Here is a 16,711-nt window from a genome sequence, read left to right as displayed (position 1 = left end):
AGGATGCAATCAGTAAGTATGAAAAAGATATCACAATTCCCTAGGCACCCAAGCCAAAAACTTGGAAGTTATTCTTGATTCTTTTCTCTGTTTCCCTGTCCACATTTAATCATCCCTGTCTAATTCGCCTTATAAACATTTCTGAAGGTCATCTCTTTCCCATTTATGCACCACTGCCACCATCTCTTAGCTGGGTGACCGCAGCAGCCTCTGGACCAGTCTCCCTGCCTCCAGTTCTGTGCTTCCTCGGGTTCTCGCTGACACCGATGTTGGAAAGATCTAACAAACCCTTTGGTAGCCCTCCATCACCCCAAGGAGAAAAGTTCAACTCTTTAACATGGTTTACAGTGGCCTCTAAGACCTGGTCTGTTCTTATTTTTCCACGCCTATCACTCGCCATTCCTGCCTTGAAATGGCCATTTGGGGCCATAGCAGTGCTTGTAGTTCCCTTGGGCATATCATGCAGAGTCCCCGGCTTTTGCCTCTGTGCATGCTGCCTGAATGCTCATTGCTAGATGGACCTTCCTTCCGTTTGGCCTGGTTAATTGCTACTTCTTCTAAAGACCCACATGAAATGTTCCTCCTCAAGGAAGCTGTCGCTGCCCTTGCTCCCAGCCCAGAGTGAATTGAGCACCCTGTCCTGATGCTTTTATAATTCCGTGTGCCTATAATTCACTGTCATAATTTTTTTCTAATTACTTCTGAAGTCTCCCCCAGAAACCTATGGACTCCTTGAGGGTAGGGATTGTGCCTTATTCATCTTTATATCCCCATTGCTGGTGTACTTTGTGGCATATAATAGGCCCTCAGTAGATATTTGTGTCATGATGAATAAGTGAATCCAGGCATTAGATCGGTTGATGGAACTATATAATTTTAATTTGTCATTTCTCTATGTTTGAACGAATTTTTAACTGCTCCCATGTAAATCTTTCGAATCTGAAACACAAAATATAGAATGATTTGGGCTTAAGTTTAAGGAGAAAGCAAACTGAAGCTGACATCAGATCTCTGAAGGACTCTGAACCCTGGGAAACAATGTGTTTTTGCAAGTTAAAGAAAATCAGGATCTGAATTATTTTGCTAAAAACTTGGAGGGCGAGAGAACCAATAAATGAATTCTTTATTGTGCATCATAAAATAAAAAAAGAAAGCCAAGATAATTAAAATAATATTGGCAATTGATATAATTTCTGTTCATATTTTGTTTAAGACTACTTACCTTTTTAGGAAAAAAAGGAAGCTCTTTACTTTTATGTGGAAATTGGCAATATGTACTTCAATAAGTTATATGGGAATTTAATAAATACTACCTCTCAGGAAATACTAATCTTTTAAATCTTATTCACATTAAATTATGTCTCTGTTGTGGGCAGAATTCAGACATTTAAATGACTTTTAGAAAATTTGATCTATTCTACTTTTATTAATAGAAGTAAAATTTAACCCACTGATATCAAGTTCCAGGAGAAGATATGAAATCATACTGCCCACCTGTCAGAAATAGGCTGAGTAGGAAAATTTTATTTGCTATCTAGGAATTACATGACAACATTCATAATGAAACCATCATATTAAACAGAAAGAAGGAACAAGATGACAAGAAAGATATAATCGGTTAAGGGTAGTAATTCTTGTTAATTTTTTTAGACCTTATTTATCACATGATATTCCTTATAGATTTGAACTTGCAAGTACTCACTCTAAAGCTGTCATTGTTCATTGTTTTCGTTGTAAATTTTGATGGCACATCCCTTAAAAGATATAATTTTATTGAAAAACCCAAATTTTGCTGAACTTAAGTATCTTTACTATACAGAAGTGTAACAAACTAAAAATTTAGGGGACTTTTTATATTATTTTGATTATATTGTTTGTTTAGCAGATCACATTTTCCCCAAATGCTTTTCTTTTTATGTGGACAATTAAAAAAAAAATCTCATGATAATTCCTACCTTAGACTTATAGCATAGTTTTCACATGATGCTTGAGGCATCAAGTAATTTGATTTTATATGTTTTATCCGCAGGCAAATTCAATAAACTGATGGCCTGCTTTCCAGTAGCCTAATCAACATAGGATAAAATTAAGCTAGCTTAAATGTTTTCCTTCTGTTTATAAAATTGACACATGTTCATTGTAGAGAGTTTATGTAATAGACAAAACTCTAGAGAAAAAAATATGATCACCCATATTCCTACCACTCAGAATTAATGACTGTTAACCCTTTGGTGTATTTCGTTCTTGTTTAAACAGGATTTCAATGAGAGGGACCTTACTGATCCTTGATTAATGCCTATAACTGCAAAATTCTTATTTCATTTGTCCTCTTTGTCAAATAGATTTTTATTCTACTTTGTGTTCTCAACATATGTTGATAAGATAATTGTATACACTAACATGCTTGAATATTGATATGATTCTATGGGCATTTTGGTAGTATCCTGATAATAAAACCTTTGCTTTTGCATTGTAAGCTCTCTCCCTTGGGGTGACTGGGGGCTTTACCTTGTGACCCTATGAACTTTATGTTCAGTGTACACTCTGCTTGGCTTTCAAATGTCCTCATTCATATTTGGTAAATGTCAGTGGATCGGTCTGTGTTTAGCAGTAATTATAAAGTAATATTTTTTCCCCTTCCCAGCTGGGAGAACATGCTCAAGCCACCAGATGACATGCTCCAGTGGTGAATGCATCCCAAATGAATACAGGTGCGACCACGTCAGAGACTGCTCAGATGGAACTGACGAGAGAGACTGCCGTGAGTCCCTTTCAGTCTTTGCACTCTATTTGGTTTCAACTTTGTCCCTTTGGCATTTTAATCAATTTGTTAGATTTGTTGATGGACAGAAATGCCTACAATATGCCTCTTGTTATTGAAATCCCGTGGCAGATTCTTTTGTGGATTAGAGGTGATGTTCTGATATGAGTCTATTTTTACCAAGACGTTCTAAGTGTGCCCTGCTTGAGCACATCAGTTTTCTGTATTTTTTTGAAGTAAGAAACTTTTAACATTAACACAGAATCCTGAAAGGTCACTGAATACATTGAACACAAAATGCAGTTTGGTCAATTTTAACTGTCATTATATTACTACCTAGGTCAAATGTCTCATTAGCTTTTGTGCTGTTATGGGCTAAATATTTTTTTTCCAGATTACTTCTGAAAAAGTGTTATATTTTGAAAATTGCTTTCCCTATAATGGCAGCATACCATATTAGTTTGTAACTGATCACTTCAAGATCAGGCATATCACAGTATTCTGTGTATAACGTTTAAATATCATCATAACTAAAATAAGACATGCAGTCATGGTGCATATGGACATTTTACAAATAAGTAAAGAGTAATCTGTCTCTCTTGAGGTTTATGTAGAATTGTTAGAATATAAGAATATAGGTATTATTCTACCTTGTCAGTCCTACAGTCCATTCAACTCTGACTTAAGTCTCAGATATACCCAGTTCCTCTTAAAAGCCCTTATAAGTTTATCATTTATGAATTTATCCAGAACTTCTTTGAGTTTTTATACATTTTTTTCCTGACACTCCTTTTGGTATTCTGCATTTTATAAGTTTACTATGTGCTTCCGTTTTTTTTTTCTTACTAAGATACTTCCTTTTTTTGCTCTTAAATTTATATTTCAAACTTTAAAGAGTTACTTTAATATTCCACTATTCCAATAATCAGTGGACAGATTTTGTATACCTTAGGAACCTTGATCATAAACTTCTTGGTTATCATGTCTCCATCTAAATATTTAACTTTTAGTCTATTTTCATGGGCTATTGTTTGATCATTTTGATATAATTTTAGTTCTCTGGACTGTCCATAAATTATTTCCTTTGGTCCACGTGGTATATTTTATGCTTTTGGATGAAAAAACCATCTTCTGTATATTTTGCTACACTTCCCACTATGGTACCATATCTAGGGGAGGAGCTAACATAAACTAGTCATAACAAATTGTTCCTACTCACTGTATTGTTCAAATGTTCTCTTAATGGAAGAAATACTTGTATGTGAGACCAAACAGGCCCAGATTCATGCTGCATCCATACCATCATCTCATGGTATATTTTTTAAAAACTACACTTTATTTACCTCCAATGCTTTCTTCAATTGTATGTCATTTTTCTTTGAGAGGACACTGTGCTATTTGTCTTTTTTTTTTTTTTAAAGATTTTATTAGGGAAGGACTTTATTGGGGAACCGTGTGTACTTCCAGGCCTTTTTTCCAAGTCAAGTTGTTGTCCTTTCAATCTTCACTGTGGAGGGTGCCGTTCAGCTTCAAGTTGTTGTCCTTTCGGTCTTAGTTGTGGAGGGCGCAGCTCAGGTCCAGGTCCAGTTGCCGTTTTCTAGTTGCAGGGGGCACAGCCCACCATCCCTTGTGGGACTCGAGTAATTGAACTGGCAACCTTGTGGTTGAGAGCCCACTGGCCCATGTGGGAATCGAACCGGCAGCCTTTGGAGTTAGGAGCATGGAGCTCTAACCGCCTGAGCCACCGGGCCCGTCCCTGTGCTATTTGTCTTTGTATCTCCGTTTCCTAGCAAAGTTTCTGGTACAGTGCTATTGTGGTATAATTTCCAAGTTAAATGTTCTCTCTTGAAAGAGACGAGATTGCCTCTTATTTGGGTATCCCTTCACTTTGGACATGTTGCTGAGAATTTAGACACCACACTGGCAATTTTAGTGATGGTAGTGTATGTATGGATGTTGCAAAATAACAAGTCCATGAGTCAAGGATTCTCTTTCTGCCAAGTATTGAGGCAAGTAAAGAAGATATTTTTTTTTTAAAGAAGATATTTTTGATTAATAATAGTGGTAAATCATATATAGTCATGTGCTGCTTAATGACAGGGATACGTTCTGAGAAATACGTCCTTAGGTGATTTCATCATTGTGCGAACATCATAGAGCGCACTTACACAAACCTAGATGGTAGAGCCCACTACACACCAAGGCCATATGGTGTAGCCTATTATTGCTCCCAGGCTACAAGCCTATATAGCATGTCACTGTACAAATAACACAAAATTAATTCAAGCACAAGAGAAAATGATGCAATCGAGAGATGTGATAAACATGAGATGTATGAGGCTGCTGTCAGCGTTACACAGCATACTGTTTTACAGCAACTTTTTTTCTAAGTAGAAAGAGTACACTCTAAAATAATGATAAAAAATATAGTATAGTAAATACATAAATCAGTAACAGTTTATTATCATTATCAATATCATGTACTGTCCATAATTGTATGTGCTCTCTTTTTATACGACTGGCAGCGCAGTAAGTTTGTTTACACCGGCATCCCCACAAACACGTAAGACATTGTGCTATGACTTTAGGATGACTATGATGGCACTAGACAATAGGAATTTTTCAGCTCCATTGTAATCTTATGGGACCACAGTCATATATGTGGTCTGTTGTTGACCAAAATGTTCTTATGTGGCACAAGACTGTATTATATTTTGCAGTATTTTGTAAACTTCAAAATGTTATATAAATTCCAGTTGTTATCATCATTAAGTTTCTCAATGAGGACAATAGGGCAGGTGTACATTTATTTATTTATTAAATTTATTGGGGATGACATTGGTTAGTAAATTACATAGGTTTCAAGTGTACATTTATATAAAACATCATCTATATATTGCATTGTGTCTTCACCCAGAGTCAGTTTTCCTTACATTGCCATATATTTGACCCCCTTTTCCTCTTCCACCATTCCCTCTCCCCTCCTTATCCTCAGGTAACTACTAAATTGTTGTCTGTGTCTATGAGTTTTTGTTTCTTTGTTTTGTTCCTTTGTTGCTTTTAGTTTTATATGCCACTAATGAGTGAAATCATGTGGTTCTATACTTTTTCTGTGTGACTTATTTTGCTTGGCATGATAATCTCAAGATCTATCCATGTTGTTGCAAATGGCAGTACTTCATCTTTTCTTATGGCCAAGTAATATTCCATTGTATATATGTACCATTTCTTCTTTATCCAATAATCTATCAAAGGACACTTCGGTTGTTTGCATGTCATGGCCACTGTGAATAACACTGCAGTGAACATAAAGGTACATATATCTTTATGGACAAATGTTTTCAGATTATTTGGGTAGATACGCAGAAGAGGGATTGCTGGGTCATATGGTAATTCTATTCTCAATTTTTTGAGGAACCTCCATATTGTTTTTCATAGTGGCTGGACCAATTTACATTCCCACCAGCAGTGTATGAGGGTTCCTTTTTCTCCAGTCTCTCCGACATTTGTTATTATTTGTCTTGATGATGATAGCCATTCTGGCAGGTGTAAGGTGGTATCTCACTATGGTTTTGATTTGCATTTCCCTAATAGCTAAAGAAGTTGAGCATCTTTTCATATATCTGTTGGCCATTTGTATATCTTCTTGGGAGAAGTGTCTGTTCAGGTCCTCTGCCCATTTTTTAATTGGATAGTTTGTTTTTGTTGTTGAGTTATATGTGTTCTTTATATATTTTGGGTATTAGACCCTTATTGGAGACATTGTTTGCAAATATCTTCTGATACTCATTTGGTTGCCTCTTTGTTTTGCTGATGGTTTCTTTTGCTGTGCAATAGTCCCGTTCATTTATTTTAGCTTTTACTTCCCTTGCCTTTAGAGTCAAATTCATACAATGCTCCTTGAACCCAAGGTCCATAAGTTTAGGACCTATGCTTTCGTTTATGCAATTTATTGTTTCAAATCTTATGTTTAAGTCTCTGATCCATTTTGAATCAATTTTAGTATACGGTGACAGATAGCAGTTTAATTTCATTCTTTTGCCTGTGGCTTTCCAATTCTCCCAGCACCGTTTATTGAAGAGGCTTCCTTTTCTATACTTATACTCTCTTATGAATAAAGAAACTGAAACTGGAAAGGGTAGAGTGTCTTGTTCAAGGTTGTATGATGTGTGGTAGAGCTAGTGTTCCACCCTTCTTATGGTTCCAAGTCTGGTGATGATTCTTCATGAAGGGCTTGATTTACAGAAAGAGAAAGTCCTACCTTGTGCAAGTTTAAGAGGGAACCAGAGGCATGTGCCACCAGCCAACCGCCTGTGTCTTTACCCCTTATTTACAAGTGGATAAGAATGAGTGCCTTATTGTAAATGCAATGGGACTGAAGGAAATGCTATTTCAGGGAAAATAAAAGGCAGCCGAATCAGACTGTTTGGATTTATTGCATGTGAACACCCTGTAGCCAAGTCTAAAGTCAGTCCAACTGCCCGACGACTTTGCCAATGTACCTTCCCGAGAAAAGCTGGCAGGATACGTGAAAGCAAGCAACTGTTGTAGAGATGAAGGAAGGAAGGGAAGTGAGCTTTACACAACATTTAGGCAGGAGTTTTTAATCAAGTTTTTGTGTGTTTTTTAAGTAAAAGTAATCGGTGAAACAAGGATGTGTTAAGGAAAGAACCAGATTTCTAGCTCATTGTTTCTGAATTATACAAGTTATGAACCCGTCAGGGTTCATGGCCCTAAAATGAATCTCACACATGTAAAGGTTTTTTTTTTTTTTAACCAAATATGAAACGAATATATTCATATTATAAAATTGAATTTTCTCATAAATGAAAAAACACAACAGTTTACAACAGTACTATTTTATATAGTAAACAATATAACATTTCAGGTTATGTATTCTTTTTTTTTCCGGGTCTTATGTATTTTTTTATTTTTTTTATTTTATTAGTTTCAGGTGTACAAGACAAGGTAATACTTAGACGTTCATCATTTATATCCCTCACACTGTGAATCCCCCTCCCCCATCCACTATCCCTCCGACCTCGCACACAGCCATTACATTATATATATAAAACTACAGTTGGCATTCATTATTGTTTAGCTTCTGGTGTACAATGCCATGATCAGGCATCCACAGTATCTGTAAGGGGGTTTTACAATGAGGTGGTCTTTCTTATTTCTCTCCACTTTGTTTACTTATTGCTATGTGTGATTTATGGAAGAGTAGAAAAAAAATCTATCGGAGGAAATTAAGAAAAGAATCTTTGTACTTCCTTGTTGGTGCTTTGATCTCCTGGCCACTGCCAGATCTGTACAGGCAGGAAATGAATGGCCTGGATCAGAGTCTTTAGAGAGTGCCAGTATGGGGGACAGGATTGGCCTCATTTTGTTTTCCCTCTTTGTTCGGAGCTCTTGTGGGAAGTGGGAGAAGGAAGTCCCATTCACCAAGCACCGGTCACTATCTTACGCAGTTTTTACATTAGTCCCATAAGGTATGTGATGACCATCTCCACTTTACAGAGATTGTAAAGATTGTCAAGAAGCAAGGGCAGAGGAGCCAGGCTTTTCAACTAGGTCTAAACCCCATGCCTGTGCTCTCAGAATACTTTGCTTTAGTAAGAGAAGTTTACAGAGTATTTTTGTCTGAAGGTTACTTAGCTATTTTTTTTATTTTGAAAAATTTATTGTTTAAAGCTTTTTATTATGGGAAGTTTTAAACATTGTCAAAAGCAGAGTGAACTGTATGACGAACCTCTTTGTCCTCATCCTTATTATTTTAATTATCAACTCATAGTTAATTTTGTCTTACCCATATCTCTTTATTCTTTCCCCCCTTATTTCGAAGCAGTTTTCAGACATCATATAAATTCACCTGTAAGTATTTCAGTACTTATCTCTAAGATACAAGGACTAAAACAAAACCACAATATCATGATCACATCTAAAGTAAACTATTCTTTAAAATAATCAGATGTCAATCAATTTTTTTAATTCCTCAATTGTCCTGTTATTATTTTTTGCAGTGTGATTATTTAAATCAAAATCCAAATTAAATCTCCATGTTAGTCTTAGTTGCCATCTTTCAGTTTGTAGGCTTGCCTTCCATTTCTGTTTTTTACTCCTTGCAATTTATTTATTGAAAAAAACCAAGTCAGTTATCCTGGAGTTTCCAGTCTCGGTTATGCTCATTGCATCCCCTGATATCCTTTAACATGTTCTTCTATCACCTGTGTTTCCTGGAAATTGACAGCTAGATCTGGAGCAAGGGTTCTCAACTTTGCCACTAATGACATTTGGGGCCAGATGATTCTTTATTGTATGAAGCCGTCTTGTGCGTTGTAGATTGTCTAACAGTATCCTTGGCCTCTATCTACTGGAAAAGCGAGCAGCACTTCCCAGTTGTAACAACCAAAAATGTGTCCAGACAATGTGAAATGTCATCCAGGGGCAAAATGTTCTCCCTTTCCTTGCTCCGATTCAGAATAGCACTAGTATAGAGGCTTGAACAAATGATGCAAGGATTTTTTTTTCTTTGTGTGTGTTGGGGGGCAACATACGTCGTATATATAGGTCTATATTTGTAGTAGGAGGCACATAATGTCTAACTGTCTTTTTGTGATGTTAGCAGCCATTAATGATCTTTGTTGATCCATTTAGTCATAGAAGTACTTAGCTGTTTTAAATGTCATTTCATATATATAGTCGCTGTTTATTAGTTGTTTTAAATTAGGATGTTCCCACGTGATCAAGGATCAAGTGAGGCTTAACATTTTATTCTATTCTGCAGTCATGATGCATAGTAATTGCTACTTGTGGACGAACTTAGAATCAGCCTATAAATATGACTTTTATTTTTCTATTTCTCAGAAGTCACCTTTTCTATAGGAACCAGTCTTAGTACATTAAGCACCTAGAAACCACTTCAATATAGTAATGGCTATTGGCAAAGCTCCAAAGAAGGACTAATTCCTTTTCCTAAATATTTGAAAAGATCAGGAAGCTTGTCTCTGTAGTTCAGTCTTGCCATCAGACAAGATCCCTAGGTCATAGTCCCACCCTTTCAAGCTTAGAAGATCAAGACAGAGTTCTCAGACAGAGCACCTTGTGTCCATTCCAGGCATTCCTTTTACAGAACAAAGAATGGTGTGTAACAGTTCTTTCAGGGAGGAAGGGAGAGGGGAGGTGAGAGAATGGGTGAGATGGTGAGGAAGGCAACGGCATTAAGCGCCCCATAAAAAGATTATGCTTGAAATAAATTTGGTGTAGTATGAAAGTTTCTGATTGTGTTTGGTCTTTTGTTTGCTGTATTTCTTTATGCCTAATGTATTTTTGGTTATTCTACTGTTTGAAAACTATTTCTGGACATATATGTTAAAAGCTGTGAAACCTTTTCCCTAAGTTATTTTACTCTTCAATCTGGCCATCTGTAAAATGGCACCTGCTATTAAACAAATTCTCAATTAATTTTTTTTTTTAAGGAACAGAGATTCAAAACTGCAGTCCATTTTCCTTTTAATGGGATTAGCCTCAAGGAAAACCACTCATGCAGTCTAAGATAAACATCAGAACAATGCAGCAATTATGGGTCATTCAATTAATATCTTGAGGTGGCTTTCAGTTGCTCAAAAATAGTACCTTTCCCCCTCAGTTAAATAAACAGATTATTTTGTTTTTATCAAGTACCATATTAGAATGATTTTGCTGTGAGTAAAGCTATCGTTAATTATCATTGGTTTGAAGCACTTTTCTTTTGTTACTTAGGAATGCCAAAGAAAGGGTAAAAATCCCTGTCACAATGAAGGCTTTCTTGCAAGTAATCAGCAGTATTTGTTCTGCCTTTGACTGGGGCTGCTTTGTTCCTGAAGTTATATTTCTATTGACTTTCTGTTCCTTAGAATTTAAACATTTTCCGTATCTAACTGCTGGAACTCTACCCTGGGGAACATTTGGAGGGGAATAGAGAGAATGGTTAAAGTCACTCTGTGGACTGATGACTCGTGAAAAACATGCTCCTCAAACTCAGTTCCATATGCAAGCTGCCCAATCAGTCTTGCCCTTACTCTCCCTTCTCAAGGTGAGAAAGCAGAAGCAGAGAGACCAACCCCATCTTACATATAACATCATAGATGCATCTTTTTAGCATTCTTACATTTGAGATAAGATCCAGAGCCCTGAAATTTTGAAAAAAGAGAAAAATTTCTTATTTAGTCTCCATCATTCAAGCACATTATAAATATCTCCCACCTAAGATCCCTCTCAGCTATTACCCAATTTCTCTGCTCCCTTTTACAACAGTTACTTAGTTGTCTTTAATCACTGTCTCTATTTCCTCTCCTCCTTTCCTTCTTGAACTTACTGAAAACAGTACTTCATCTCCACCAGTCTTCTGAAAACATCCTTGTCAATGCCACCAGTGACCTCCATTTTGCTAAACTTAATGGTTCTTTTTCAAATATCACCTTATTAGAGAGCTACTCCTCCGTGTGTCGATCTTTACTAGTCTACTCTGCGATATTTCCATACTATTTTTTTCTACGCGATATGTATTTTAATGTTTGTCCTTTCACTCTCCCAAATAAAAATGTAAGTTCCACGAGAGTAGGGAGGAACCTTACGAAGTTCATCACTTTATCTCTAGTGCCTAGCACTCCTATAGTGTGCAATAATTATTCATTTAATGAAATATTTTTAAAAAATTCTGTGGGAGTTCTGACTTCACTTGTAATTTTGTTTATTTCTTTATTCAATTCTTAGCACAGTATCTAGGGAGGTTTTTTCAATACATGTATGTTGGATAGGATAAAATTGTAACTAAGAGGCAGGTAGCAGTCTGTAGGGTAATTGGCTTCTAGCATATGGATATTCACTCAGTAATGATTTGCTAACAAGTACTCCGTTATCTGGGGCCAGATTCCCAGCAGACAGACTGAGCCACACCATTTTCAGTTGTGATTTGAAAGTGGCCACTCTCATAATTCTGGGGTGCAGCTAGTCTCTTTGGTTAGACTTTGCCTATTTGTTCTACCCAGATGAGTCACTGGGGTTAATCGTAAGGAAGAGATAGGAATGGGACCAAGGTGCTGTGAGGCCCTGAACGAGAACATATAGCCCTATAGCTCCTTCTATATAGAGCCAGTACCACTAACTCTGGTGCATATCACAAGTATTTGATCACTCATGAGAAGCCATTTTACTTCACACTATTTCTTGGAGCATTTGATACACAATTTTCTATCTTGTTTCTCAGTTACTCCTATATTAAGGCTCATGTGAGATTTTTATTACTTTTAAAGAATGTAGAACTATGTGAGTGTTTAATTTCTATGCAGATTTTGGTGATAGTTCTGTGCTTGGGAAGAAAGAGGTACTGTATATCCAAAATCTTTGCAGTAGGCCTCTCAGGCACATTTCTAATTTAGGTCTGTGATCAGGTCAGCATGGATAGAGACCAGGTAGGGATTTGGGACTTAAGATCCAGTAGTTCAAAAAGAGCAGGGTAAGGAAAACTAGATAACTGAAAGTGTTTCCCTTTTTGGCTTCAGTTTCCTGAAAGCTGCTCAGATTAAACTTGACGTCCGTCCAATTCTACCAGCCCTTGGGATGACTATATTTGCTTTCCCTTTCCAAGGTGCTGAATTGCTGTTTCTGTTTTATAAGTCGTATTAGTATATGCTTTTTAATGAGAGGAACTTCAAATTATTTTTAGAAAGATGCAGGAAATACCCTTCTGTTTTCTTGTTATTACTGTACTCCCCAGATGCTAGTCTGTGATGGCAGTCACTTTAGGGACATGAATTTGCCTGAGGCAGAGGTGAGGGGTGGGGAAGCGAGGGTAAAGGGGGTCTCCTGCTACTTTGTGGTCTGCTGTTTTTTGGGTGGGGGGAGTTATTGACTTTTTATTTTTGTCCTGGTACTCCAGGAAAACTGTTTCCTAGCGTAGGATTTCCTGGAATCCCTAGATTACACCAGACTGAAGTGTTTAGTAGAATATGCCACAAATTGCCAAAATCTAGAGTTGGACTCATTTCTCCAGATTTCCCAGAGTGGAATGGGAAACAGAATGGAAGAAAGAAAACCTTTTTTCCCTTTGGTTACTTCTTCTCTTTCTTTTCATACTACCTTTTTAAAGATTTTCTATTTCCTTTCATTCATTTTCATTCTTCTGTAATTTTTTTGCTTCTTCCTGAAGCTTTTGAGCAGTAGCTATACCTATTGTAGTGGTTAGGAACATGCGCTGTGGAGCCAGATTGCCTGAACCTGAGTTCTGGCTCTCCAACTTACCACTTCTATGACTGTTTTCAAATTACTTAATGTCTCTGTGTCCCAGAGAGGCACATATTTATAAAATACAAATCTATAAAATGGGAGTAATAGTATAATAGTATCTACCTCGTAGGGTTGTTATAAGGATGAATTGGATTCATACATATTGAGTACTTAGACAAGTGTCTGGCACATAGTTTTCAATATATGTTATTGATGATTAGTGTTGTTACTGCTTATTTAACTTTGTACATAGGGCTTGCAACTAGGTGCTGGAGGCCAAACTAGTAAGCTTTTTCCGGCAAATCATTACTTTAACTGGATTGGCCTCTTTGGCACTAGAGTAATACAGCGTTACTTACAAAGGATGACTCTAGGAACTTGAAAAGTTCCAGGTGTCTGGGCAGGATTTGTATCAGTAACTTCTTGTTTTCCTTTAAATCTTGGCTTATGATATCTTCTCTTTCTTTATAACCAATGTATCATTTTTTGGGGCCATTAAAGAAAATTCTGCGAGGGGAGTGTATTTACAGCTTTCCTGTTCAGATAATAAAGTGTCTAATATTTGTATCTTACTGTGCTGTGACTGATTTCTGTTCTTGGAGGTCTGTGAGGTCCTCACCACATTTGCCTCGTTGGTAACGTAAATAGAACTGTGGCATGGAACTCTCTTGCTCCAAACCAAATCATTCACAAAGGAAAAAAAGTTTAAATCTTCAAGCACTAATCTTATATGTATATTTAGGGGTAGCTCCCAGATATGGGGGGGACAAACCTGAACATGTATCATTTGGAATTTGGAGAAAGGAAAGAAGGGAGAGGGAAGAAGTGGAGTGAGCAAGGGTGATCTTGCATTTTTGTGTCAGGGAAACTTTAGAGGTCTAAGGCTTAGTGAGTCATTGTCAATCTTTCCACTGAGACAGAACTTAGGATGAGTTTCTCTGTTTTTGTATATTACCTCCTGTCTTATTATCCTTTCCCTTAAAATCCTGCAAGTAACATGATGTCTTTGCTCTATGGAAAAATGTTTACAAGGCTAGACTCAGACGTGCCAAGCAAATAAACCCCAAAATAAGATTTTAGATATCCCCCAATCCCAAAGTGTTGTAACTTCTTATTTCCAGGGGTAGATTGAAACTCATTCATTAACATCTTTAGCAACAGAAGTCATGAAGGGAAGTAGAATATGTTCATTTGTTACTTTGCTCAGTGTGAACAGCTTGGACCTGTTCCCTCGGTGTGTGTCTCCAAAGGGGGAAAATCTTCTGGAAGTGTTTTCCAAATATCTTCAGTATTTAATGGAGTCAGGTAGCTCTGTGCTGTCTTTTCTTTGGGCGTGCACCTATGGTTAACTACTCACAGAAGTGACCAGAAAGGGAGCAGGGTTTGAGACAGGTCCTCAGCTGAGGACCTGAGATTCATTATCAGCATCGATGGAGACAAGAAAGCTGTTCGTTCCTCATTCCGAGTGTCAAGCTGTTGACCTCTGACTATTCCCATACGCTCCCTGACGACATCAAGCTGGCCTTGTTGTTTGTAGGGGGAGATGAGCCATGTCAATAAACTTTTTATCATGTCAGTGGGTACTGGTTTAGTTCTTCCCTTTCCAGTTTTATGGCACTGGCTCCCAAAGAGCAGGAGAGGGAAAACAAGACATCCCTCTAGCATATTTGTCCCAGATCCTTCATATCTACAATAATCACCTTAAATGAGGTAGTCACAGCCCAAGCCCAAATAAATTTTCCTCCTGACAGATATCTTATCTACTGCGAAGAGCTGGGTTTTCTAAGATTGCTCTCCTGCTTGCTCCTGCTCTTAAAAGGTTAGATAACATACTTACTCTAGGAGTTAGCCAGGACACAAGAGGAAAGGAATTGCTTGCCTGACTCAGCTGGCCTTTTGCATCTCTTTTTTTTTTCTTTTTCTCCTGCATCTCTTGAAGGGAGAATTAGTAAACAGAGTTGTGTGACTCTTTGAAGGCACGCTAGTGGCGCATACCATCTCAGTGATGAAAAGACAACAGTAACACTGATCACTGGCTGATTCTTGGACTAGTAAGAAATTAAATAAAATTCAGAAAAAATTTAAAATTTTAATCAGCTATTTTAAAATGCCTTCCATTTTAATATATGATTGACTACATGTAACTTTAGCAATTTAGATATTTAAAGACACTTAATAGACTAGTTTTCAACTTCCAGAGATGAGAATATTTGGGTTTATTTTATTTATCTTTCACTATACAATAAAAGGTCACTTGCGAGTTCTTGTTTTTTAAAAGTGCAAGTCGTTAACATGGGACAAGTTTAATATAGTTTCAGCACAGAATTTTGTGCACTGCTTCTGCTTGAAGGATACTTTGGGGCTATCCAAGGAATTACCTGAAGTATCTGTCAATGTTTATGAAACCTCAGGTTGGGTTCTTAACTGCAAAATTGAGCCTCAAAGTCTGGTCTTTGAGATCCGAAGTAAGAAATACCTTTAACTTAGTTAAGAAGAAATTTGAAGACAATCAGAATCATTAAAACAATTTTTAATGAAAAAAAGTAGTCAAACCAAGATATCATACTTATGAGGAGTATATTGAAAGACCACAAATAGTAGAAGTTCAAAATATTTTTCAAAGCTTTTTAACTAAAACGTTCACCTGCCATGACTCAATAATAATAGCGAGCATTTCTTGAGCACATTCATTAATGACCAGTCCCTCGGGATTCTAAAGTGAGTGAGATAGGACCCTTGATCTCAGAGGGTTTCCTTATGTCCTTGGGGGAAACAGACAAACAACCAACAGAATGAAGCCTACAGTTAGGGATCATGAGAAATATGTATTTCAAGTTTGGGGAAGCACAGGGAAGGACTGACAGCGTGTTATTCCTGCAAGGGACATCCTGATTTTTCCACTGAGACCTAGAAAACCTGGGGTAAGCCTCTGGTTAATGGCAGTGAGGTGACCATATGTGCACAATGTGATAATAGTTATTTGTGCTTGTAGAGCACATTAGCCTTTTCAAAGTTCTTTACTACACATTGTTTTTTGAGGTCCCTCTACCCTGTGAAGTAAATTATCCAAATGTATGGATAAGTAAGTGGTGACATAGAGAGGATAAGCAGCTTTGAGTAAGAGTAAATAGCTACTGAGTGGTAGTCCATGTTCCAGCTCTCCTGATTTCTAGACCTGGACCCTCCAGCGAAAGAAATGGCCTTCATTTCCCAAGTCATGTATGGTGGTACATTAGTTTCCTGGGATGTTATTTGGATTATGTAAAAGAAGGTTCCATTTTGAAATGTTAGATTGGTTCTCATTCTTTAGCTCTAAGCTGACTTCTTCAGGGGAGACTTCCTTGGGCTCCCCGACCCCCCTACGGTACACTCTCACATCTCTTGTTTACCAGTATATGCTCAGCATTTAATGTCTAGCATGTAGTAGTCACTCAAGAAGTGTTTGCTATAGGAATGTCTTAATTTAAGGTTTGTGTGCTGTTTCCATTCCTTTAGGCTACCCAGTATGTGTGCAGCTTACTTGTGCCAATGGAGCCTGCTATAACACCAGTCAAAGATGCGATCAGAAAGCTGACTGCAGAGACCACTCTGATGAAGTCAACTGCAGTAAGTAACATGCATGAGATGTGCGGTGCTGTGCTGAAGCTCGTTTCTACTGGCCAATTATTCACATCTCTTCTCAAG

The 16,711-nt window shown here is 37.3% G+C and overlaps 1 protein-coding gene across 1 annotated transcript in view; it reads left to right on the top strand.

Moving 5' to 3' along the window:
* Positions 1–16,711, top strand: part of LRP2 (LDL receptor related protein 2) — a 199,847-nt gene that overhangs the window by 41,610 nt on the left and 141,526 nt on the right. The window contains exons 4-5 of the mRNA XM_081052410.1: positions 2,645–2,761; positions 16,523–16,633. Coding sequence (XP_080908536.1) covers positions 2,645–2,761; positions 16,523–16,633 — 228 coding nt within the window. The remainder of the gene's footprint in view (positions 1–2,644; positions 2,762–16,522; positions 16,634–16,711) is intronic.

The sequence above is a fragment of the Rhinolophus hipposideros genome (genome assembly GCF_964194185.1).
Source record: "Rhinolophus hipposideros genome assembly, chromosome: 6".
In the NCBI taxonomy this organism is placed as follows: domain Eukaryota; kingdom Metazoa; phylum Chordata; class Mammalia; order Chiroptera; family Rhinolophidae; genus Rhinolophus; species Rhinolophus hipposideros.
This window is presented reverse-complemented; position numbering and strand designations above follow the sequence as displayed.